The sequence below is a fragment of the Lacerta agilis genome, chromosome 6 (genome assembly GCF_009819535.1).
Source record: "Lacerta agilis isolate rLacAgi1 chromosome 6, rLacAgi1.pri, whole genome shotgun sequence".
Lineage (NCBI taxonomy): Eukaryota > Metazoa > Chordata > Lepidosauria > Squamata > Lacertidae > Lacerta > Lacerta agilis.
Genome location: NC_046317.1, coordinates 78,274,883 through 78,299,966, shown reverse-complemented (window position 1 = coordinate 78,299,966; position 25,084 = coordinate 78,274,883). Strand labels below are relative to the sequence as shown.

The 25,084-nt window shown below is 43.8% G+C and overlaps 1 protein-coding gene across 5 annotated transcripts in view; it reads left to right on the top strand.

The window, feature by feature from the left end:
- ATP9A (ATPase phospholipid transporting 9A (putative)) overlaps nt 1-25,084 on the top strand; it is an 89,816-nt gene that overhangs the window by 13,298 nt on the left and 51,434 nt on the right. For 3 of the 5 annotated variants that reach the window (XM_033153560.1, XM_033153559.1, XM_033153558.1), the window contains exons 2-4: nt 13,543-13,687; nt 14,837-14,950; nt 19,463-19,571. In XM_033153560.1, the coding sequence (XP_033009451.1) occupies nt 13,543-13,687; nt 14,837-14,950; nt 19,463-19,571 (368 nt within the window). Of the gene's footprint in view, nt 1-12,882; nt 12,973-13,542; nt 13,688-14,836; nt 14,951-19,462; nt 19,572-25,084 lie in introns of those variants that run through there. The other 2 variants (XM_033153557.1, XM_033153555.1) reach the window with 1 other exon arrangement.

Sequence of the window (25,084 nt, the reverse complement as noted above, 5' to 3'; positions counted from 1 at the left end):
AAACACCAGGCAGGCCCCACAAATAACCCAGAGATGCATTTTAAATAAAAGGACACGTTCTACTCATGTAAAAACATGCTGATTCCTGGACCGTCTGCGGGCCGGATTTAGAAGGCGATTGGGCCGGATTCGGCCCCCGGGCCTTGGTTTGCCTACCCATGGGCTAGACCCATCCCTGTTCCATGCACTCTGTTACCACAAATTCATCATCATCACCACCACCTCCACCACTACCATAATACCTGCCACCTGCACACTTGCCCATTTATCTGCCCCAAATTGTATTGTTTGTTCTGCCACCTGATTCTGCTGCATGTTTTCAGCAGCTCTCATTTAATTGCAAGGCTAAAGCAGGGGTAATAATATATACATTTTTAAAAACAAAAAAAACAGTTCCGTGCAGAGTTGTCAACATTCCTTTTTTTTTTTTTTTGGTTTGTTTGCATTGGCCATAGCTGTCAACTTTTCCTTTTTTTGCAATGGGAAATGGCGCTGGAATAAGGGAATTTCCCGCAAAAAAGGGAAAGTTGACAGCTATGGTTCCATGGCTGTTCATCCTGAGGAGGGATAAAATACTCTTTTGTCCATTTCTTGCTTTGCATTGGCCAGCATGCAGGCAGAACCAGTATTGCTAGTTCTTCATCATGCTGTATTCAAATTGTTATCCCTGTTAGAGGTTTCATTTTCAAAGACTTACTCTTAACAACATTTGTGTTTAAAATGCATTTCATGCATGCTACTCTTCGTAACTGAATGACTCGTATGAAAGCGTAGATTCATTCTCAGTAGGCCTTCCAGTGACAATTTATGTCTATCCAAGCCAACATCCGTCTAAAAATTATTAAAGATCCTTACAATAAATCCCAGCATTTATTTACTGAGGTGGGTGGACATATTGTATCCACAAGAAGTAAACTGTGTCTTAATAGTTGCTATTATGCATTCCTGAAAGGTGTGGTTTGCCTTTCAACTTTAGTTTCTTCTTGGAAGGTAAAAGGCAACAGTTTCTGCTTGGAAGGTAAAAGGCAACAGAATTCAGCCTCACAGCAGGGAAACGAGTTTTACACCCAGAGGCTGTAAAGGTGGGATTTACTTCTGAGTAAACAAGTTTAGGATTACCTGTATATGCCACACCTGAGTTGTAGCCAGCCTTAAGTTTAACTCAGGGCCTATTGAAACTGTCGAACCTAACTTAGGTATGTACCTAAATTTCTGTGGGTCTGCTCTGAATATACCTTAGTTGAATAACAGCCCTTATTTCCTTGAAAGCAAGCCCTATTGATTTCAGTGGGATTTATTTCCAAGTAAGTGTGAGTAGGACTGTTGACCTAGGGTCAGTGCACATGGAGGTGGCCAGATGCAAAGACGGATGGGGCTCTTGCACCTTTCAGTTGTGAAGAAGTGGGAATGTGATCAGGTGTGCCTTCATCATGCAAGCTATACTTACTGAAATCCCTTCTTTTACACAATTATTACAGATTTAAGAGCCCTGTCCTGCTTTGCATCAGACTACCCTATCCCATACATTCCATTTGGGAGACCTATCTCAAGGCAAAGGTAAAGGTAAAGGGACCCCTGAGCGTTAGGTCCAGTCACGGACGACTCTGGGGTTGCGGCGCTCATCTTGATTTACTGGCCGAGGGAGCCAGTGTACAGCTTCCGGGTCATGTGGCCAGCATGACTAAGCCGCTTCTGGCAAACCAGAGCAGCACACGGAAACGCTGTTAACCTTCCCACCAGAGCGGTACCTATTTATCTACTTGCACTGTGTGCTTTCGAACTGCTAGGTTGGCAGGAGCAGGGACCAAACAACGGGAGCTCACCCCGTCGCGGGGATTCGAACCGCCAACCTTCTGATCGGCAAGCCCTAGGCTCTGTGGTTTAGACCACAGCGCCACTCGCGTCCTTATCTCAATCTGCTACTGCTTAATAATGTGCAAGAATCACCACTGACTTATCTTAGACATCTTTTGAACACCAACAAGCCTTTGAAACAGGAATTTATTTTTATAAACTGATATTTACCGACGTTTTCATTTGTGCATTTATCAACCTTATTGCAATGCTGTGTTTTTTAGGCCGTATGCCACCTTGCGGTATTTCTCTGAAAGTGTGCTCTATAACTATTTAAACAAATAACACTGTATCGTGGCCACAACAAATGCTTGTACGATGCAGGTACACACATCAGGGGCTTCGCAATGACCGCACCTGGAGGCAACTTGATTTTCCGGCCTGTGAAAAATGTGTCCAAAACAGTTGTGACAAACTCTTCCCTAATTAAAGGGAAGTCACCTGTTGCAGCAGCAAGAATGAAGGGTCTTGTAATATTTATTGTGGCACAAGGCTTTTGTAGATAGACTCTGTTTTATAATACATGTACTTGCAAACCTAAATAACAGTTACAGAAAGAGAAATAGTTATCAGTAGTGTAAACAGGGGGGTGGGGGTCATTACATGTCTGTCACAGCATCAGGTCTAACATTTATGTGGAGAGCCCAAATCATAACTGGGTAGCCATTTGGAACAGCAATACTACTACCCCCTGCACTGGCTATGTTGTGCTAATTTAACTCTCTTGGTGTGGGAAATGAATCCCCAGCTCTGATTGTGCAAATTGATTAGAATCATATTTGCTGATAAGGTCTAACACAGCAATTTCACTCTGGAATCCTGCAATTGAAGTCTTTTTGTTGGTTACATGGTGGCTTTGAGGTCAGCAGCAGCAAGCAGAGCATCCTGGGAGACTGAAATGTTCCCTTGTTGCATCCTGAGTGTTGCCAGGTTCTAGGTCAACCTTCGCCCGTCCCCTCCTCCTGTTTGCGCACAGTACAAACAGGGCAGTCTCTTGGCAAGGGAATAACACAGTGCAAACCTGACAATTGAATGTTAAATGAATGGGAGGTTCACAAGAGCCATTTCCAATTTTTAATGCTAACTAAAATACATCTATTGTAGAATGAGTGCAGCAGCATGGTTTGCCTTCAGCCATTATGATGATGATGAAAATGCAGATTATTGTAAATATTATATGTAATATAAGCCAATTAACCCCAGAAAAAAAGCAATTCCAATATCAATGTAAACAATGAGGCCTGAATTCTGTTGGCAACTGAATGCCAATGCAGACATTAATTCTTCAGCTAGCATTATTACATGTATCTCTTGTTTAAAAAATAAAAAAGAAAAGAAAACCAGTTGGGCAGGAAGTACCTACTGGTGTGTAATTGCGGTGCATAATTCTTTCTTCATGGATTATATGATTATGACATTTGTGGTTAGCTAGAACTGCTGGATATTGCAGAGTGGAGGCCTTTTGTATTTTCCAATTTTGTGGTTTGGTGGAGCAATGTCAGTGGTCTGCTTCTCTCTCCCCCTCCCCAACACTCTCACTCTCTCACACATGCACACTTTAGCCTCCCCCTCCCATCTTAGCTGCATTGGGATCTTGGGATCACCGGGAGTGTAGGTTTTAACCTGTGCTCACCCAATGATTCTGATGCAGTGGTCCCGAAATTGCATGGAAATGTATTTCTTTTCCCAATTGATGACTGATCAGCTGGCTGGGACACAAGAGAAAGTGGGCAGGGCTCCCCAGAGCTTGGTGGCTACACTGAAAGCTGGCAAGGTGTGGGTAGTGTTGATGTGTCCTACAGCAATGTTATTTCCCCATACAGTAACTTACGTTAAGGACTCAGCTATACAGCTGCAAATGAAATGTTTTCAGTGTGTTGTAAAGTGCAATATACAAATGTGGCACTAGATGGCAACAGTGAGCTATGCCAAATTCAATGTATTTTTCAAAACAGTTTTTATATGTGTGTAGATTCCACATGTGTCTTTTAATGTGATTAGAGAGACTATCCTGCACATGCTAATCACCACTGTTCATTGGGGTAAACCTTTCCTTGGTCTCAACATCTTGCCTTATCTGTTACAGGGGAATGGCCACGTTAAGTTCAGTGGAAATTATTTGCAATGTACATACACACCAGTCAGCACTTGTGTGGAACTCCCTTCCCTATTGGTCCTCAGGGGCTAGTTGTTGTGCCAGACCTATGTTGCATTCAGGGGAAGGAAAACCCTGATGGAGAAGGAAAACTCTGACCTGAAACCTCCTCTGCCTTGTGGGTATACCCATCCATGAGAAAGGCTTCGGGAGTAAACCCTCAGGGAAAATCTGTACCTGCTGCCTTGCAGGACATTTCTGGGAGAAGAAAAGTCTGTGGAGTAAACCCTACACGTATCTGAAGTGGAGTCCCTAAGATGGTTGGATTGTGCCTTGTATGCCTCCGTCTGACAGATCCTGCAACCGAGCTGGTGCTAAACACATTGCTCTGCTTTCCTTTGGGCCACATCAGCAAGGCCGAGAGAGGGGTTGCTGCTGGGCAGCACAGAATCTCAGTGCTGTCAAGTATCCCATTTCCCCCGGGATTCTCCCTTATTTTAAGCAGTTTCCTGCTGCTCTCCCTTATTTTTTTATTTCCCTTAAATTTCCCGTTTTTAATGGAAGCAGCTCCTCCCCTGCTGGCCAGGGACTGGGTGGGAAGACCTCGCCTACTTGGAGAGAAAAGCCTCAGCCCTCAAAGCAAGTGGGAGCCGTTTCCCGTGCTTACAGGGGGGTGTATTCCTCCCCCTTCATCAGCCCCTATCCATTGCCGCCGAGCCCCTCAGCCGGCCAATAGGGTTAGCTGGCGGGCGGAGCCTGGCTGCCTTTGAGCAGCTGCTGCTTCCTGTCCTGTTTTGATGGGATCAGACAAGAAGACGATGGGGCTCCATCGCACGGAGCACATGGCTGCCCTCCTCTTTGCTGGCTGCCCTCCTCTTTGCTCCGCTCCGAGCCCGCTTGGAGTTTACATTGCTGCTCCGCCCACTTTTGCTTCTGGCTCCACCCACCACTGACATGTGACTGTCCCCGGCATAGGTGAGACTGCTGATCCCTTATTTTCAAATCCGAAACTTGACAGCTATGCAGAATCTCCATACACACTGCCCAGGCTTGTGCCCCATAGAGGTCAGTTCAGTGTGGCTAATGTAACTAAAACAACATAGGAGGCAGCAGTTACGAGTTACCAGTCTCCACAGACACAGCAGGCCCTGTGAGTCTCCAGCGGTTTGACTTCACCCCTGGAGACACACTCTCTCAAGACAGACAGATGTCAACAACAACAATGTTGTGTTCGGTTCTTGAATGCAAAGAAGTGATCCCTAGATCAGAATCCGGCAACCCTGCTCATCCTTGTAAGCCAGGGGTAGGCAACATGGTGCCCTCCATGTGTTTTCTCCTGCAGTTTCATCAGCCTCAGCCAGTATAGTCGATGGTCAGGGAAGATAGGAGTTTCTCTCCAAAGTACTGTATCTGGAGGGCACCATCCTGTATAAGTCCTGCATTGAGTAGGAGGTTGGACGAAATGACTTTTGGAGAACCATTCTAGCTCTAATAGTTTCATGATTTTATGATCCAATGAATTTGTTGTTGTTGTTGTTGTTGTTGTTCAGTCATTCAGTCGTGTCCGACTCTTCGTGACCCCATGGACCAGAGCACGCCAGGCACGCCTATCCTCCACTGCCTCCCGCAGTTTGGCCAAACTCATGTTAGTAGCTTCAAGAACACTGTCCAACCATCTCTCAAAAGCTGAGAGTCAGTACCAAATCTAAATATTAGGATTTTACCTATTGGCTTTCATTAAATATTCTCCACTGAAATATTTAGCCTTAAAAATATTGACCTGGCATGGAAATCATCTTGTGTTTGTTCTCAGTAGGGTGCCTGAAAAATACCCGCTCATGAAAGTTAATCTTTCCGCTGCTTGTTGAGTATTCTGATTTAAGCAAAGCTAACATTTCCTAACTCATTCCTTCTAACTGGATTTTTCCAGATGTTGCTTTCCTTTTTGGAGGGTGGAATTCTAAAAGCATTTCCTTAGCAGATAAGATTTCTTTTATTCTTATTTGCAGGCACTGAGGTGGAAAGCAAGAAATGTGATACTCTTTTTTTTTTTTTTTTGAAAAATAAGATGAAACTACCAGGTACTCTTCCCTATTGTTTGCTATTCACCAAAGTGTTTCCTGTTCTACCTGTTGAAAGCGCTGAGCTCTTTCTTAAACAGAGCTTAGTTTGCTTCTAATCAGCAAGTTATTTGCTTACCTAAATCAGTGCAACAGACAAGCCTCATTATTCTTGGTAGACTGGTAGATATTTAACCTGTGCGTGTGAGCCATTGCATGTGTTATTTTTCTCGGCTTTCCCCACCTGTGGCCAATGTGTCCCTGACATTAACCAATATTTCAAAATGTCAGTGGAGAACAATGCATGAACTTTATTAATCTTATATTGTGGTCAAATAGACCCAGCTAAGACATAGGCATTGTTTCTAGAATAAGTTAATTTAAGAAAGTTTGGGGAAGGAAAGTTTGCCATCTCTTCCTTTTCCCTACAAGCCACCTGCAACCCCCAAAGACATGGAAGCTGCTGGGAATTGGGCTCCAAATCCAGTTCTGGGAGATTGACCCTCTAATGTTAATTCCAAAGAGTTCTTGCAAACCCATGATTCTCATGCACTTTTTCCCCCCAGCTCGGCATCTCCTTGAGGCAGGAATTTTAAAAAAAATTGGAATCTTAAACTGTTGCTGCAACAACACAGTGTAATCAATATGCTGTTAAACAGTTAAATGAAAGTTTTCATCGTGGATATATTAAAATCTGTCTTCTCCTGAATAGGAAATTCAGGAGTGACCAGGTAGTGGGCACCAACATTCCTGATGTATTAAAGCAAAAAGAGAAAGAAACAAAAAATGCTTGCTGACTGATAGAAACAAAATTCTGAGCATGCATAGTTTTGTATTTTAAATAACACCATGATGACTACAAGGAATAAAATTGTTGGTGTATATGCACACCACAAATGTAAATCCACTTCTACTGTTTTGGTTTGGCTTGGGCACTGGTTGTTGTTGTTGTTGTTGTTGTTGTTGTTGTTGTTGTTGTTGTTGTTGTCTGCTGCCCATCCGCCCCAGCCACTCTGGACAGCTTGTTTGTTTCTGTTTTTAAGAGACTCCCTCCCCCAGCATCTTCACAGGGTTGCAGTCCCCAAGGGGTAGGTCTGTGGTGTTTGCTTCTGCTGCCCTGATAAAATGAGTACCGGTATCCACACACGTGTCTGGCTTGTTGATTATAAAATGTACTTAAATATAGGAACAAAGAAAGGGCAAGTGTCAGTTGCTGCAGAGTCTGGAATGCTCAAGGTGGCTAGCTGCTGACTCCAGCGCTGTTTGTGCCCATCAGCTGCTACTCTCTGGCTTATAGTTTCAGGAACCTTGGGCTTTGGGCCCCTGCACCCCTGTATGTGAAAGCACTCTATATCTCAGGCACCTACATGTTAGGGGAGGCTTTGACCACACAGTCCCTTCATACCACTCAAGGTGTACATACTGTACTCTAAACAAAATAAAAAATAAAAAGAATTCCATCCAGTAGCACCTTAGAGACCAACTAAGTTTGTTCTTCGTATGAGCTTTCGTGTGCATGCACACTTCTTCAGATACTTCAGATGCATGAACACGAAAGCTCATACCAAGAACAAACTTAGTTGGTCTCTAAGGTGCTACTGGAAGGAATTCTTTTATTTTTTATTTTGTTTTGACTATGGCAGACCAACACGGCTACCTACCTGTAGCTGATACTGTACTCTAGCTTCACCACTGACTTGAGGTAAGTTCAGTTTGTTTCAGTGGCATCCCCCCCCCCGGGTGTTTATGATTCCAGCCCTACATATAGGCAGGATTTTTGTTGGGAGTGGGAGCAGGACTTGGTTAGGGGGCAGGACTCTTGGGGGGGGGCAGAACCGACGTGATTGGTCAGTTAGTTAAGTATTTCTATTGCTTTACTTGATCTATGGGAGGGGGACAGCTGCCCCCTGCCCCATCTTGGCTATGCCCATAGCCCTACATCTTTTTACTTGTCGTTTCCCTGCATCCTGTTTCTTCATGTTTGCATAAACCCAGTGAAATAAGCGTGTTTTGTTAGAACACACACCTAGATTTGCATAGGATCAGGTCGCGAAGGACATTGCTGGCAATTAAGCAGAAATATTCTCTGCAGGAGCTGAGCTGGGGTGGCCAATTCCGCCCCAGATGCTCGCCAAGCTACAGAGCAGATGGGAAACAAATCAAGCTTTGGAGAAACAAGCCATAGCATGTTTGCTCAGCTGTAAGATGACTCATGGTTTGTTGAGCAAACTATGCTTAAAATAAACCATAACTTTTGTGTTACGTGTGAATGCAGTCAAGAGATTGGCTCAAGATCACCCATGGCTGAATCTCTGTACTTCTACTGCTACATTCTAAACATTGCATCACATTGATGTGTATTATTAACCTTTGCAGCCTAACTGCACCCATTTACTCAGAATTCGTCCTTACTGAGTTCTTTGTGGATTGCTATAAGAGCCAGGGCATAAGAGCTATATCTGAAGAAGTGTGCATGCACACAAAAGCTCATACCAATAACAAACTTAGCTGGTCTCTAAGGTGCTACTGGAATGAATTTTTGTATTATTTTGTTTTGACTACGGCACACCAACACAGCTACCTACCTGTAAATAAGAGCTGAAGTTAGGGATGCTCAATAGGCTACGTTTTCATAACAACCCAATCCTATGCAGCGTTAGACAAGTTTAATCCTAGAAAAATCAATAGGCTCAGGGTGCAAACTTGCATACCTAGGTGAGCAAAGGAAATCTTACTTCTGAGAAGACATGCATAGGATTGCATGGTAAGACTGCATTCTTCTACCCACAATTCCCATTGAGTTCAATGGGCCTACATTCTGAGTAGACATATGAAGGACTACACAATTTTTTTTAAAAAAAAATTGTCCAGCAGCACCTTAAAGACTAACTAAGTTTGTTCCAGGTATAAGCGTTTGTGTGCATGTACACTTCTTCGTATCTGAAGAAGTGTGCATGCACATGAAAGCTTATACCCAGAACAAACTTAGTCTCTAAGGTGCTGCTGGACAATTTTTTAATTTATTTTGACTGTGTCAGACCAACACAGCTACTTACCTGAATCTGGAGGACTGTTAGTCTGTTTAGGACTGCAGTCTTACAGTCTGATCCTATCTTTGTTATCTTGGAAGTTAGTTTTGCTTATTTTAATTTCCTCCAAAATGTGATAGGATTGAAGCCTTCTGTGTTCAGGATTGCCCACTTGCATTTAAAAACAAAACCCTACAACCGGTTCCTACACACATGCATTCACAGTAAGTTTCCTGTAGTTAAATGAAACTTCCTTCTTGGGCTAGCAGCATTGTAGCCTGACCCTATGCATGCTTACTCCCAAATCAGCATATGTAGGATTACAGCCATGCAGCCAGCCCCACATATATTTACTCAGGCAAAAGTTATATGTTGGATTTACTTCCATTTTCCAGCTCTAGTTTTATTTGTTTTTACTTTCATCATGATTGATGTGACACGAGTGACAGGGAACACTGACTTTACGATCAAGGGGAGGTGCCTCAACCAACCTCTTTCTGGATCTTACAGTGTTGGCAAGTTAAACAAAATGCAATTACCGGTAAGCCTCAGACAGGAACTGCTTGAGAGTTTTGCTTCATTGCTCTGTATCCCAAAGCCATTGCAAAACCAGCCCATTACGGAAGAGATTTGTTCCAATCGTTAAACTGCATGTGCTGTAAGGGTGCTGCAGTGTACGCTATGGTGTTTTATTTATTAATTATTGTTGTTATTTACGTATTTATTGGATTTATATACTGCCCTGTATAAAACCACAAAATATATAACCAAAATACAAACAACAACCCAATACCCCCCCCAAAAAACCACATTTTAAAAGGGTAGTGTTGGCTGAAGGCAGTTGCTTAGTGACAAAGTGCAACTGTATACTCTGAGATTGTATACAGATCCGTACTTAACAATTGTATTCAGATCAAATAAGTAGTGACTGTGAACCCAAGTTACAACATAGTAAGTTGCTCTGGCAGTTCAGTTAAAACTTTATCATTCAGTTTCCTGGTCACTTTTTGAAAGTGTTCAGCGCAGCTCCCATAAAGCCCAGATGGATCACCCAGTCCAGTGGCTTGCTGTGTACATCTGATAAAACAAAATGTACACTACAATCCTATGCATGTCTACTCAGAAGTAAGCCCCAAGGAATTCCACGGGGCTTATTCCCACCCACATTTGCTGCGTGCAAATGACTGAATTCTTTCTCAGGGTGGGTGAGTTAAGGACAAGAATGGAAATAAAAATGTGGGAGAGGATAAAGTTCTGGACAGAACAGGGTGCTAATCTTTGGGTTGAGGTGAAAAGTCTTAGAACAGGCTGTTGATGAGAGCTTCCCTTAGGTCTCTTATGAAATAAGAGGCTCTTTGCTGAGCTCATCCAAGTGGTGATGTGATGAGTTCAATTCATTTGTTGATAAAGAAAAGTTTTTATTACCTTCCCAAGCTTCACCTGTTTTGCAATAATGCCCTGCAGGCTGTGTGAGCAAAACATTGTAAAAAGAAGGGTGGAGCCCCGAGAGTTAAGCACATGTATTTTGCTTGTGATCTTAAGACTGGTGAAGAAGAAGAGAAGAAGAGTTTGGATTTGATATCCCGCTTCATCACTTCCCAAAGGAGTCTCCAAGCGGCTCACATTCTCCTTTCCCTTCCTCCCCCACAACAAACACTCTGTGAGGTGAGTGGGGCTGAGAGACTTCAAAGAAGTGTGACTAGCTCAAGGTCACCCAGCAGCTGCATGTGGAGGGGTGCGGACGTGAACCCAGTTCACCAGATTACGAGTCTACCGCTCTTAACCACTACACCACACTGGCTCTCAAGGTGGTTTTGATCTGCAGCCTTTTACTTTTGGCCACAGCAAGATTAATAGAATCAGGGCCAGCACCCAGAACCCCGTATCTGACAACCATTCAATAAGTGAAGGCTTGTAGCTGAGAAGTAGAGCATCTTACTTGCATGCAGAAAGTCCCAGATTTGATCCTTGGCATCATGAGCTATAGCCGGGGTGTGGGAAGGGGGGCAGCCCCCCCTCCAATCAAGTAAATAAATATAAAAACCTAACTAAAAGTAGAAAATAATCAGAATATTTGAAATCGAAATGCTCACTGAGGTCACATGGATAATGTTGTGATGCATTCTAGTGACACAACTGGCATTCCGACTGTCATTGAGACATTTCGTTCCGAATCTGCTAGACAGAGCTAGAAAGAGGATGATGACAGGTGGGTGTCCTGCCCCCCCACTCCCCACAACATAAATCCTGGCTATGCCCATGCTTGGCATCTCCAGGTAGGGCTCAAAGAGACCCCGGTCTGAAATATCGGGAGCCTCTGCCAGGCAGAGCTTGTTGAACTAGTATTCTGACATGATGAAAGGGAGCTTTCTTTGTTCCTATGGCCTAAAGTTTTGTGGACTAGGGTCCACTTCATCAAAAGCATGAAGTGCTGCAGCAACAGCAACAGCAGCAGCAGCAGCAGCAGCAAGGGGCTGGGAATGTTAGCAGTGAAACCCAAGAGAGAATATTGGTTCTTGGTACAAGTATAACCTGCCCTCCTTTATTTAACTAACTAACAACCCAGTGAGGCTTAGAGAGGCATGGTTTGCCTAAGGCCATCCAGTGAGCTTTATGGCCGAGTAGGGATTCAACCCAAACACTCTCATGTTTGGGGAATGTTTGGGGCTCCCATTATGGGAGCTGCTGAACTACAACTCCCATCATCCAGTTGCTGAACTACAACTCCTATCACCCCTGGCCATTGGCCGTGATTGCTAGGGCTGATGGGAGTTGTAGTTCAGCAGCGACTGGAAGGTCAAAGGCTCCCATTGCAGATCTGCCTTCTACTCTGGAGGATGTAGGCACTTTCCGAAAGGACGGAGAAATAAGCCTATGCTTACTTAACACTGGGACGCGGGTGGCACTGTGGGTTAAACCACAGAGCCTAGGGCTTGCTGATCAGAAGGCCAACGGTTCGAATCCCCGCGATGGGGTGAGCTCCCGTTGCTCGGTCCCAGCTCCTGCCCACCTAGCAGTTTGAAAGCACGTCAAAAGTGCATGTAGATAAATAGGTACCGCTCCGGCGGGAAGGTAAACGGCGTTTCCGTGCGCTGCTCTGGTTCACCAGAAGCAGCTTAGTCATGCTAGCCACATGACCCGGAAGCTGTACGCCGGCTCCCTTGGCCAGTAATGCGAAATGAGTGCCGCAACCCCAGAGTCGGACATGACTGGACCTAATGGTCAGGGGTCCCTTTACCTTTACCTTTACTTAACACTGGGTGTTAAGCATTCTTATTCAGAGCTGAGGCAACAGCTACTGCAGGCAGACAGGAACCTAGGGTTGCCAAGCTGATCAGGTAAAAAAAAGCACCTCACCGTCACTTATGTCTTTTTCATCAATTTCAGCTCTAGAAATCAACCTGGGATTTTTCACAATGTGCAGATTAAGATCAGCTGCTAATGCCTGTGATTAAACAGACCCTGCCTCTGAGGCCAGGGGAAAAACTGGCAACCCTAAAAGGGGCAGTGGGATCCAGTGGAATCCCAAGCATGTTTTTATTTTAGAAACATCCCCCCCCCAGTTGCAGTGGGGCACACTCCCCAAATACAGTAGTGTGTTTAGGACTGAAATCTTAAGGCAATGGGGCTAAACAAATACCACTCAACACAGACACACAGAAACAAACATTTAATCACCCTTTGCTCAAAAGAGAGATTGGATGTGGCCAGTAGCAGTTTCTGGCACCTGATTAACAACCAGGAAGGTAGTCTCTGATTGGATACAGGGTTTCTAGGAGGAGAAGCAAGCAGCTAATTACCGGTATGTTTAAAAGAAACCCAAAAACTAAGCAGCTGCTTTCCGTACTTATCAGTAGTTTATGCCTCTTCTGGGATTACTGGCCAGTGAAGGCTTTGAAGGAATGGAGAGAATTTGCCTAAGAGCTAAGTTCAGGTGAATTCCTGGATGAATGCTGGAGTCGTGTGCTTGTTTCTGTGGGATCACAAGGGGAGGCTAGGGTGTGGCTTACACGCTCTGCGTTGAGTTCATTTTTCACAGTTGTGTGACTGTATTTCCAGACCCTCCAAGTGTACCTATTTTCCAGGGATGTCCCTGATTTTTAGAAGCCGTCCCGATTTTATCCTGGAATGCCCCACTTTTCCTTAGGTTGTCCCTATTTTCATTGGGGAAATGTTGGAGGGTATGGAGTTATCCAATCGCTGAGCCAACTGAAGGCAATCCTGTATAGGGAAGTGGGTTTTTTTAAAAAAAGTTTAATGTTTTCTTATTTTTTAAAATACCACTGTATGTACCAAGGTACCACTGTATGTTGCAACAACATCCATCGTACTGACCACTCCTGGAAAGGTTCATTGTCTTCTTGGCATCCTGTGGGCTTCCTGGTTGGTCATTGTTGAAAATGGAATCCTAGACTGTATGGGCCCAAGGACTGGTCCAACAGGGCTCTTATGGTAGCTGTCCTCAATGTGATAAGTTTTTTTAAACTTCCCCTGCTCCCTACAGATGTTGCGAGTGCCTAAGATGTTGTGGAAGAAGAGACCCAAGGCCTCGAACGGTTTGGCTTGGCCATCCAGAAAAGAGGGACCAGCGATACCCACGCAATGTGATCAACAACCAGAAGTACAACTTCTTTACTTTTCTGCCAGGGGTATGTATGCCATGTTGGAAAACTGTGTGCTTTCCTCTTCTATTGATATTTGAGTGTTGAGTGCCAGTGGTTTATTCGGAGTGGGCAATTAAGGCAGCTCTAACCTGGATAGGCTCAATCTACTCTTCTGCATTTACCGTATATACCCGAGTATAAGCCGACCCGAATATAAACCGAGGCACCTAATTTTCCCACAAAAACCTGGGAAAGCTTATTGACTCGAGTATAAGCCGGTTCACCTTTGCCGCTGTGGAGGAGGAGGAGGAACGAGCAGCCCGAAAGCAGCCCTTTGGGCTGCTCCTTCCTCTTCCTCCTTTGCCAAGTTTGCATTTATGCGAGCAGTTCAGGAATGGAACAAGCTGCCTAGGGAGAGTAAAGAACCGCCGTTCTTGTACGCTTCTTAAGGAATGGTTGACTGGGGAGAGTGGGTGGCGGCGCGAGCGGAGAGAAAGGGCTTCTTTCTCGCTGCCCCCACCGCCCGCCTCACTCAAGTATAAACCGAGGGCAGCTTTTTCAGCACAAAAAATGTGCTGAAAAACTAGGCTTATACTCAAGTATATACAGTAAGTGAAGCTTTATTTTGTTTCTCCCTCTCTGCGCCCGAATAAGCCATCCTGTTGCCTACAATAGTGAAGACGTCGCTGAGGAATGTCCCAGTCCAACACAACTGAATGGAGGGAAGAGAAGGGGCTGAAACTGGGACTTTTTCAATTTCAGTCCTCTTTCCACGTGATATATGTATCAATGGAACACTATCCTTTCCGTATAGGTGCAGCAATTAAACTGTGCTGCAATGGGAAAAATAGATGGGGGAGCCACAGTTGACTCCATATCTTCAATGTCCTGGAATGTGTGGGAGTTTGCATTTTTTTCTTAAAGCTTTCCTGGTTAGCTGAATTCCTAAAATATTGCTGTCGCTAGACAGCTTCTTATTTTCTAGATGCCTTGAAACAGCCTTCAACTTGGTATCCTGAAAATATTTTGCACTACAACTCCCATCAGCTCCACCCAGTTGATGGGAGTTGTAGTCCAGAACTTTGGGAGGGCACCGGGTTGTGAAAAGCTGTCTTAAACATTTCCATCGTGAGCCATGTTAACCGTAGATGTGCTGCTACAAATGCCTCTCTTGTTCCTCACTCTGTTTCTTAGGTGCTGTTCAACCAATTCAAGTACTTCTTCAACCTCTACTTCTTGTTTCTGGCCTGTTCTCAATTTGTTCCTGAAATGAGGCTCGGTGCTCTTTACACGTATTGGGTTCCTTTGGTAGGTAGTATCGAGTTTATTTATTCAAGAAAAGTTTCAGTGTTTGAATACAAGATGCCCTTTGTAACCTTATCTCGGAGATCCAAGTGGTGCCGTAACTTAAAATGGTTTTTGTTAGCTTGTTTTATGAAGCCTGTCCTTTATGTGTTTGGGAATTGTAGCTGCCCAAAGTGATTTAATAAAGGTTTGCTATTCAGAATTGGGACCTTCAGCGGTCTAAGGAAATGCACGAGGGATATTTGATCCAAAAAGGTAATTTATCCCATAACTCAGCCATTCTAGGAGTACAGCTTAAGGGAGATTCCCTTGGGTTAACCCTGGGAAGAGTAAGACATCATGTGAACGTTCCACCAATTATTCCCGCAACAATTAACTATGTATTATTTAGCCAGTGTTTCTTAGCGGATAGACATTTTGTATGTTGCATTCAGAATTAAGCTTGTACACCATATTAAACCAAATGATCTAGAGCTAGGGGTGGGCAGTATGGTAGCCAAGTTTGTAGATGATGCCAAATCATTCAAGGCGATTAAAAGAAAGTGGGATTTCAAGGAGCTCCAAAAGGAGTCCAAACTGGATGAATGGGTAGTAAAATGCCAAATGCATTTCAATGCAAGCATGTGTAAAGTCAGTGAAAAATATATATTTAAAAATCTTAACTTCGTATACTGCATATGCTCATGGGGGTCTGAACCATGAACAAAACTGCAGGGTCAAAGTTGATAACTCAGTGAAGATGTCAACCCAGGGCATCTTCCCAGGAAGAAACAAACCACCAAGTCTGGATTTGAATGTCATGACAAGCCAGGCTCTGGCCACGGGAACTTGTTCATATTAAACCAATGTTTGTTTGTCTGTTTTTAATATTACTTAATATGATGTTCAGACTGGGTTAAAGGTAAAGGGACCCCTGACCGTTAGGTCCAGTCGCGGGTTGCGGGTTGCGGGTTGGGGTTGCGGCGCTCATCTCGCACTATAGGCCGAGGGAGCCGGCGTTTGTCCGCACACAGTTTCTGGGTCATGTGGCCAGCATGACTAAGCCGCTTCTGGCAAACCAGAGCAGCACATGGAAACACCATTTACTTTCCCGCTAGAGCGGTACCTATTTACAGTATCTACTTGCACTTTGTGCTCTCGAACTGCTAGTTTGGCAGGAGCAGGGACCGAGCAATGGGAGCTCACCCCGTCGTGGGGATTCGAACCGCCAACCTTCTGATCGGCAAGCCCTAGGCTCAGTGGTTTAACCCACAGCGCCACCCGCGTCCCTCAGACTGGGTTGCTGTGCGGCAAATCTGTGTGGTTTCCCCTGAAGGTTTTATTTTAATTTTACACCAAGGAGGGTAGCTTTAAATTTGATTGGAACGGTGTGGTGTCTACGTCTGATTTGCACGTCCCTGAAACCTGTTAGAGCAATTAATTAATTTCTTTTTCAAATTGTCTTATTTTTGCACAGTCCTTTTATTTTAACTTCTTTGCACATTGTTGGGTTTGCTAGTTATTGGGAAGGGCAGGAAACAAATGCAAGGTAGCAACTGGAAGCCCCATGCCTTCCCCGGCCATGAGCTTTCTGAGACTTCGGCAGACTTTGCCTGCACCCTTTCAAGCATACCCTTCACAACTGCGGGGCCAAGAAACTTGAACCCTTTGAAACAAAAGCCGAGATTCTTGTGATCCCGAATTTTGCGGCCTCATTTTATATATGCCATTGTGTCAACAATCGGGTGCTTGCCTGTAGCTGCACTGTTTCATTTGTTATGGCTTGGGAAAGAGAAGCGGAGAGTTTTTGCAAGGCTGGCTTGCAAAGCTATAAGGCCATTGTGATTTGTCCCCCATCACATGAACCATTGAAATTCAGCATGTGGGCTGCCCGGCCTATATATAAAAGGCCTTTTGTTCATTGCAGGCTGCTAATGCAACCATTTTGGTATAGAATAGCAACTTGGGATGGGTTAGTGAGGCAGAACATGAAGTGGTTTTTTTTTTTGGAGGGGGGGAGTGATTATTAGAAATCCTTGATTGCCAAATGCATCTAGATTATTTATAAAAACATATACTTCTATATCATAAACATACATCACAGCGGCATATCACTTTGTGTGTGCCTTGCCTGTAGCAATAACGAGCTATGTTTTGGACTCTTTATCAGAATGCTAATTAAAAAAACAATAGTTTGAAATGCTGCAAAACATTCAGAAGCCATGGTGTATAAAGTCTAAAAGTGCCAGAGGAGATTTCCATCTTTTTGGGTGAGGGGGCACATGCATGCCATGACAACTTGTTGCCGTCAAAGGAGAAATAATGAAACCCCCTTATGGCTGGCTTCATACAGTGACTTCCGAATTTGTGCAGCTGTCATGTATCCCCTCAGCAGCATTTGCATCTCTTTGCAAAGCGTTCCCAAGCCTTCAGGGCATGTAGCAATGCACTTCTGAATTAATGTTCACGAGAAGTTATGCAAGGGATGCCCTGAAATTAGTCAGACAGATTAGTTTCCTTTGAGGAGGCGTTGTGACAGGTGGGCAGGGCTTAATTGCATTTAAGTAACAAATTATAATTTCACGATACAGGTAAGGAAAAGAAATATTAAGAGACTTCTGTGTCTACATTGAGAATGTTCTTTTGGATATTGTTGTGCATTGGGTATTTTAAAAAAACAAAAGAAAACAAGGAATGCCTCCAGACCAGGGGTCAGCAACGTTTTTCAGCCGTGGGCCAGTCCACCGTCCCTCAGACCATGTGGGGGACCGGACTATATTTTGGAAAAAAAAATGGAATGAATTCCTATGCCCCACAAATAACCCCGAGATGCATTTTAAATAAAAGCACACATTCTACCCATGTAAAAACAGCAGGCAGGCCCCACAAATAACCCAGAGATGCATTTTAAATAAAAGGACACATTCTACTCATATAAAAACATGCTGATTCCTGGACCGTCCACGGGCCGGATTGAGAAGGTGATTGGGCTGCATCCGGCTCCCGGGCCTTAGGTTGCCTACTCCTGCTCCAGATTGTCAATATTTTGCAGGAGGTATTCCAATGCTTATACCAGACCCTCCAAGTGTTGTCCCTATTTACCGGGGATGTCCCTGATTTGGAAAATGTTTCTTATTTGATCCTGGAATTTCCCACTTTTCCTTAGAATGTCTATATTTTCACTGGATAAATGTTGGAGGGTATGGAATTATCCGACTCTTGAGCCGTCTGAAGGCAGTCCTGAATAGGGAAGGGTTTTTACATGTTTAATGTTTCAGTAAGTTTTGATACATGTTGGAAGCTGCCCAGAGCGGCTGCGGCAACGCAGTAAGGGGTGTGGGGTATAAATAGTAAAATTATCGTTATGGAATGGGATGTCCCTGTTTTCATCAGTGAAATATTGGAGGGTATGTTACTCTGGAAATTTAGGTTTTTTGCAATGTCAGTGGATTAAAGCACTCTGTCACCCTCATACAACAAATGTGATTCTTAAAAGGAAACAGACTAAAAGAAAAAAGTTATTGAATAAGCATAGTACAAAAAGATAATACGTTTAATTATTATATGTTTGTGTTGTTATAAATAATAATAATAATTAATTATATTATAATATTTATTTATCCTGCCTTTCCCCCAGACTGGGACTCAAGGGAGCTTACAGAAATTAAAACAATACGGTTACAATGCAGAAAGCTTTAAAACATACAAAGTAGCTCAAAAGCAATTAAACTGTAGTAGAATTAAAACAATATAGAATTATATAAAAATAGAATACAAAAACAAATCTATTGAAATGCAGATAGTAAAAACAGCACAGCACTATGGAAAGCCCTTTCCTTAAATCTAGTCTGTTGCCAAAAACCTGCTGGAATAAAATAGTCTTCACTGGCCAATGAAGGACATCAAGGCGTTTGACATACTGTGAGTGCTAAGAATCTCAGGACAGATTATATAAATATATAACCAAGTGGTCCTTAGGACTGGTAGCCATCATTTGACCCTTTCATGACGAATGATTACCAAAACATTCAGTTTATAAATGTGCAGCCTGATTACAAATACATAAAATCTACACCCTTTTTGCACATAGGAACATGGCAGAGAAATGACCTGGAAAGTGTGTAATGAACAAAATGGCTAATGGAAAGATGTATAAACACTCCACGACCAAACCAGGAATAAGGCAAGATGAGTGCTCATTGTCGTATAATTTAATATCCTCATAAACTTTGTGCAAGTGGATCAGGAGAGATGCTCAATAAACAAACAAACGGGTCCTCCAAGTACTTAAAATACGAAGAACGTTTTGGTTTAAGGTTTTATGGCGCTCCTTTTTAAATGAAGACACAGCACAATACTTAGTTTTCTCTATAGCGCCTGACAATTTTAATGAAAAGTGTCACCGTATTTCATCTGGTAGCCGCACACTCCAGAATGTATTCCCAACATTCAGTGGCTTTCCCTGCACAGAGTGGGAGTCCCTTGGGCTTTTATCCACGCTTTTCAATGACCCCTCTCCCTCCCGCTCTCTCCTAGGGCTTTGTCCTCGCCGTTACCATCATCCGTGAGGCTGTGGAAGAGATCCGGTGCTACATGCGTGACAAGGAAGTGAACTCGCAGATCTACAGCAAGCTCACAGCGAGAGGTCAGCTATTTGGCTCCAGTTTTCTACATCTGCTAGCGGTCCCTTAGCTGACTGCCCGAACAGCAGGGAGTTGCAACTCAATCAAATGTTGCTGACAATTGGAGGAGGAAAGTTTCTGAAAGGGGGTGGGGGTGGGGTTTGACTGTGGAGGGGGGGGAGGTTGCCAAGCACACAGGCACATGGCTTAGCAAGTCCCCATCAGAGACTCCTGATGACAGAACAGATACGTTTCCAGCTACAATTGGGCAATAAGTTATCAGGGAATGGGAACCTTACACAGAAAATGAGTATTCAATGCATATTGGGGTCTGGCCAGTTACTCAGAATATTTATGGCGCATGTTGTATTGAAGGGAAGAATACGAAGGAGTTCATATTTTTGAGAGGATGGCTGCTACAGCCACATCCGTTTTATAGATTATGAGCGATAGGTGGTCTGAATATGTTGAATATCCTAATCCTGACTTGGATTGGATCTTTTCAGAATGGGAATGCGTGTTGCAAATTAGGCATGCAATCTAATCCCATTCATGTTTGTTCAGAAGTAAGGCTCCTTGGGTGGAATCCCATTGCGACCATCCGCTAGCAGAACGGGCTTAAACTCCTGCACCAGGACTCTCCCTCCCTCTCCTCCCTCTTGCAAGCTGCATGCTGACCAGATTTGCTTTGGAGAGTTGGAGGACCCTGTGCATATATAGGCTTATTTGGGGGTGGGGTAAACTGGAGGAGGAGGAAGAGAAGAAGGGGAAATTTTCTTGTGAGAAGTGTAATATGACATACGATGAGTCATCTCAAAATACTGCATGCTGTTTGCAAGGGCCCCTGGTACTTAGAAAAGCCTTTTGGAGGTAGATCCCCTTCCATGAACTTCATGTACCGGTACTTCAGGATCCCCATCATTGTAATTGTCCAGAAGCAAGACGCAAGCATCTCCAATTAGCTGACAGCCCTTAAAGCAACATTTCCATAATTTCATAGGAGTGTGCTTTCCACATCCTGGGAATTAAAAGGCGGTCTAGATTTGGGCATATTAAATCGTTTTTTTAAATGGCACGTTCTCTCGACATCATACACATACACAAACAAAAAACCCAAAGATACAGATAAACTGAGAACAAGGAATCCTTAAAAAGAAAATGAGAGATGTCTGGTCTGTTTTTCATGCTACATTTCTTAGGGATGGCTTTTCCTCCTCCAGTCCTTTATTGAAAAAGATGTCCCAGTTTTATATATTACCTACACTGGTACCTGTTTTCATGTAGTGCAATAGCAGGGACACACCTTCCTTCAAAGTCATGGGCAATGACCTTTTTTTCCCCTGGAGCTGGCGTTTCAGGGATTTATTTGCATCTGATTGTTCTGCTGCTATTTTGAAGGAGGGGGGAGCAAATGATGCGAACTAGCTGTTTGGAATATGTGCTAGAAGAGAGAGGTGTACTCTATGTATAAGCAGTTGGTGGGCGGGAGGAGAGAGCAAGCAAAGTTTTGGAACTTCCCCCCTTGGGTTGGTCACTGGCCACGGTTAGATGTCACATAGTTTGGTCTTTCTAATCTTTCACCTGAAACGTGGTTAACTGTGACTTGTTTCAAACGAGCCAGAGTCATAACCCATGGTTTGAAGTTGGCTTTTTTTGGTGATAAACTATAATTACCGGTAAGCTGAACCACAGTTTGTCAGATTCAGATGATGTACTAAGCCAGAGATAGGGAACCTGTGGCTCTCTGGATGTTGTTGGGCTTCCGGCTCCCATCAGCCCCAGCCAGTGTGGCCCATGGTCAGGGATGATGGGCGTTGGAGTCCACCAGCTTCTGCTTGAAGGAAGTCAGGTGTGGCATTGGACCTGGGATAGCTCAGTCATTAGATGAGCATGAGACTCTAAATCTCAAGGTTGTGGGTTCGAGCCTCATGTTGGGCAAAAGATTCCTGCATAGCAGGGAGAGTTGGCTTACATGACCCTCGTGGTCCTTTCCAACTCTACAAAACTATGATTTTAAACTTGTGATGAGCAGCGGAATACCGTAACTGGAGAAAGGGTAGGATGCAAGTATAATTGAAAATATGATGTGGCAGCCCCAAATCTTGTCAAATTCCCCTCCGGCTTACTGGGCTGGTTATGGGAGAGGGTGAAATAGAAGTAATTGTATTGTGAAAATTTGACAACTTTCTTTTACATTTAATTCCATATTGAGCATCACAGCTTGTTATCTTTACGACTTGTTTTACTGCTACCTTTTGGGGCACCAAAGAGGAGCTTTGCAAATAGTTTCAAACCATCTGTATAAATCAGATTCGGGTTTCCTATTCATCCATCCATCAACCCAACTTTGCTATTAAATTTGCAGGCCAGATTTCTGTTTTGATACTCACTAGGCTGTTGATTTAAAATTCCAGAGTTGTTTTTCTTTTCTTGCTCCCCCTCCTCGACTCCCTTTCAAGATTACAGAGCTTAGTAAGGGAGAACTACATAAAAAAACCCCACCACCCTATGAAATGGAAAGGGACCTCCTGCCAGCAGAGTGCTCCTTTGATACAGATCACTGGCATTTACCAGCTGTATCAAAAAGCAATATTTTCCCAAACCTTTTGTGCTCTTTTATTTTTGCAAGTTACAGAGCGCAAGGCCACCTAAAAGCCAAAAGCCTACCAGAACAGATGAAAACTGTCTTGGGTATGTTTTGATTTGTTCCTAGAGACGTTTTGTTTTGATTTTGTGTTTGCAAATGATATGCATCCCGGTCACTGAGGAGCTCAGGGCTGCAGTGAGCCATCACAGATATTTCTCCACTGAGAGTTTTATATAAGGAAGCCATTCCCCATTGCTAGTGCTAGTTACCTTTGCAGTGTCAAGGATCACGTCAGAGAGGTCTATATAAAGAACCCGAAAGCAAACAGCTAATTGGCAATACCAGTTGCATTATCAGTTTAATCTTGGTGTCACAGTTTCATACTGTAAAAGCGTAATGCTGCCATTAATGTGATGTATTAAATTTTCACTTCTGTAGTATTTTTATTTTGCGGTTGTGCCACTTGGATCATCATGAACCTCAGTTGACTCTTTAAAAAAAAGTTGGTATGCATAGCAGGAAATCAAGACTGGTTTGGATTATCACAGTTTAATAAACTGTGATACACATGTATCCTTGTGCTGCATCCTTGTGCAGCCACTTTTCTCTTCCCTTCTCAATACAATTAACCCCAGAAGTCTTCACCATAGCATCCATTGCATTGGAACTGGGAAGCTATGGTTAAGGAAAAGCCAGGGTCTTAACCCTCTGCTTAATATGCCTTGTAACCATAGCGTTGTATACAAACAAGTTTTACTCGGGAGTAGGACCATTGAAATTAGTAGATCTAAGTTAGTGTTCATTACTAATTTCAGTGGGTTTTCTCTGCGTAGCACTAATGTTGGGTGCAACCCATACTTTCCTTGTTCAGCTAACATGGGGGACTAGGGTTTATTGAAGACTTCCGGGATTAATGGTGGCATGGCAAGAGGAGAAGAAGGAAGGGGCTGCATGCTCTGGCAGGTTCCCCTTTTTCAAGTCCTGAGGATCAGATGATTGTCAAGGTTTGCAAAGTGCCTGCAAGCCCCTTGGGGCCCAGCTATGTCTTTACTTAACCCACAGCTGATAGTGTCAAGTGTGGGACAATGGTGTGGCTCAACCTCATGAGCTAAATGGGAAGGCCTGGCAGGCCTGATTAGGCCCCCGAGGTGGACGTCCCACACCATTGCTTTTTGGCTTTTAGATTGATGCCCTCCAAGTCAGAGGAGGGCAGCGTATCGTCCTTAGGCTGGACAGCTACCACGTTATTGCCGCCTCCTTGCCAGAGGTGTTTCTGAATCCCCGAAGCCTCATTCCCTAACGCGAGCCTGACCCCGTAGTCATGGCAGATGCAAAGGCCAGCAGCCCAAGAGTGATGTGACAAGGCAGAGTTGATAGAATGGGGATTCGGAAGCCAAATGTCTGCTCCTGAATCTCGGGGGAAATTTAAGATTTGATTTGATTTAATATTTGTATGCCGCTCTCCTTCTTATACAATGACTAAGTATTAGAAGAACACTTTAACAACTTGAGTATTAAAAATAATACTTAAAACAACATTTCCACCAATATAATCTTATTTTTAAACAAAAACAAAACAAAACAAAAAAAGCATAACAGTAGCATATCGGCAAAGCAAGAACAAACAATAAACAATTAATGCAGCTTAATATATGAGCCCCTGATATAGCAACAAGGAGCTGCAGTGTGTGTGTGTGTGTGTGTGTGTGTGTGTGGAAGACCATCCAATGTGTGTGCATTCAACTGTCCCTGGAAAGAATCTTTTGAGTCACACAGCCAATATTTTGCTGCTGCGCAGCGTTGGCCAGCAGTTGTGAGCGAGAGGAATTTGTTAGAGCATTCCCTCCCCTTTTCTTTTTACCAGCGAATCGATATTGTTGCAACTGTTTCCCCATGACTTAGTTTTGCAATTTGTAGCAATCATTACAGCATCAAAGGAAGTCTGTGGCTTTTATTAGCAGAAGCCAGGAGGTACTTTTTGTTAAATGTGCTGTTTGTCACCAGCACAGCAGGGGTTTAGAAGTAGTTTCAGTTGTTCTCTCAGGAGTTGGGACACTTTGCATATTTCCAGCCTGGGCATAAAAGTGTTTTAAATCTGGGGCAACTGCTGTTTTGGCCTAATGTGTCCTTTAAGTTGGGTGCAAAGAGCTAGCTCTGCCTTTGTGTCATGAAGTGGAAACCATTGGTGATGATGGTGGCGTCCTGTTACAAAGATGCTCCAAGATGTATGTTTGTTCCAAAAGGGACTTTTGGGGAGTGGTAGGTGAGAGAAGGAAGTTGAGAAGCAATACATAATTTACTCCCTAGTGCAATGCCCTAAGATGCATGGGGCCGTCCTCTTAGCACCAGCATGGCATTGCACTGGTTGGGAAGATATACCAGGGAAGATTGGAGCCATAGAATCATAGAATTTTAGAATTGGAAGGAACCCTAAGGGTCATCTAGTCCAACCCCCTGCAATGCAGGATTCTTTTCCCCTAACACGGGGCTCGAAACCACAACCCTGAGATTAAGAGCTTCAGGCTCTACTGACTGAGCTGTGTCATTATTATATTTTAAGGCATGGGACCATAGCTAAGTGACAGAGCATGTAGGTTTTATGCTTACGGTTTCGGGTTCGAATCCTGGCATCTCCAGTTACCAGGATCAGGAAACAGGGAATGTGAACAGCCTGTGAGGTCTCAGAGAACTGGCAGGCAGAGTAGGCAAATAGGGTCTGGCTGGGCAAATAGTCACCCCTATATAGTATTAGGCAGCTTCCTATTCTCCTATGGCACATGAAGCCATGCTAACTTGCCGTCCATGTGTTTTATACCTGACAGCCCCAGTATAGACCTGTAAGACCACTTGGATAATTTGGGGACGATTTTGCTCATGGGGTTGCAAATATTGCAGGGTGGTAACCTGGAAATAGGATTTTTTTTTCATCGCCCCTACACTGCAAAAGGT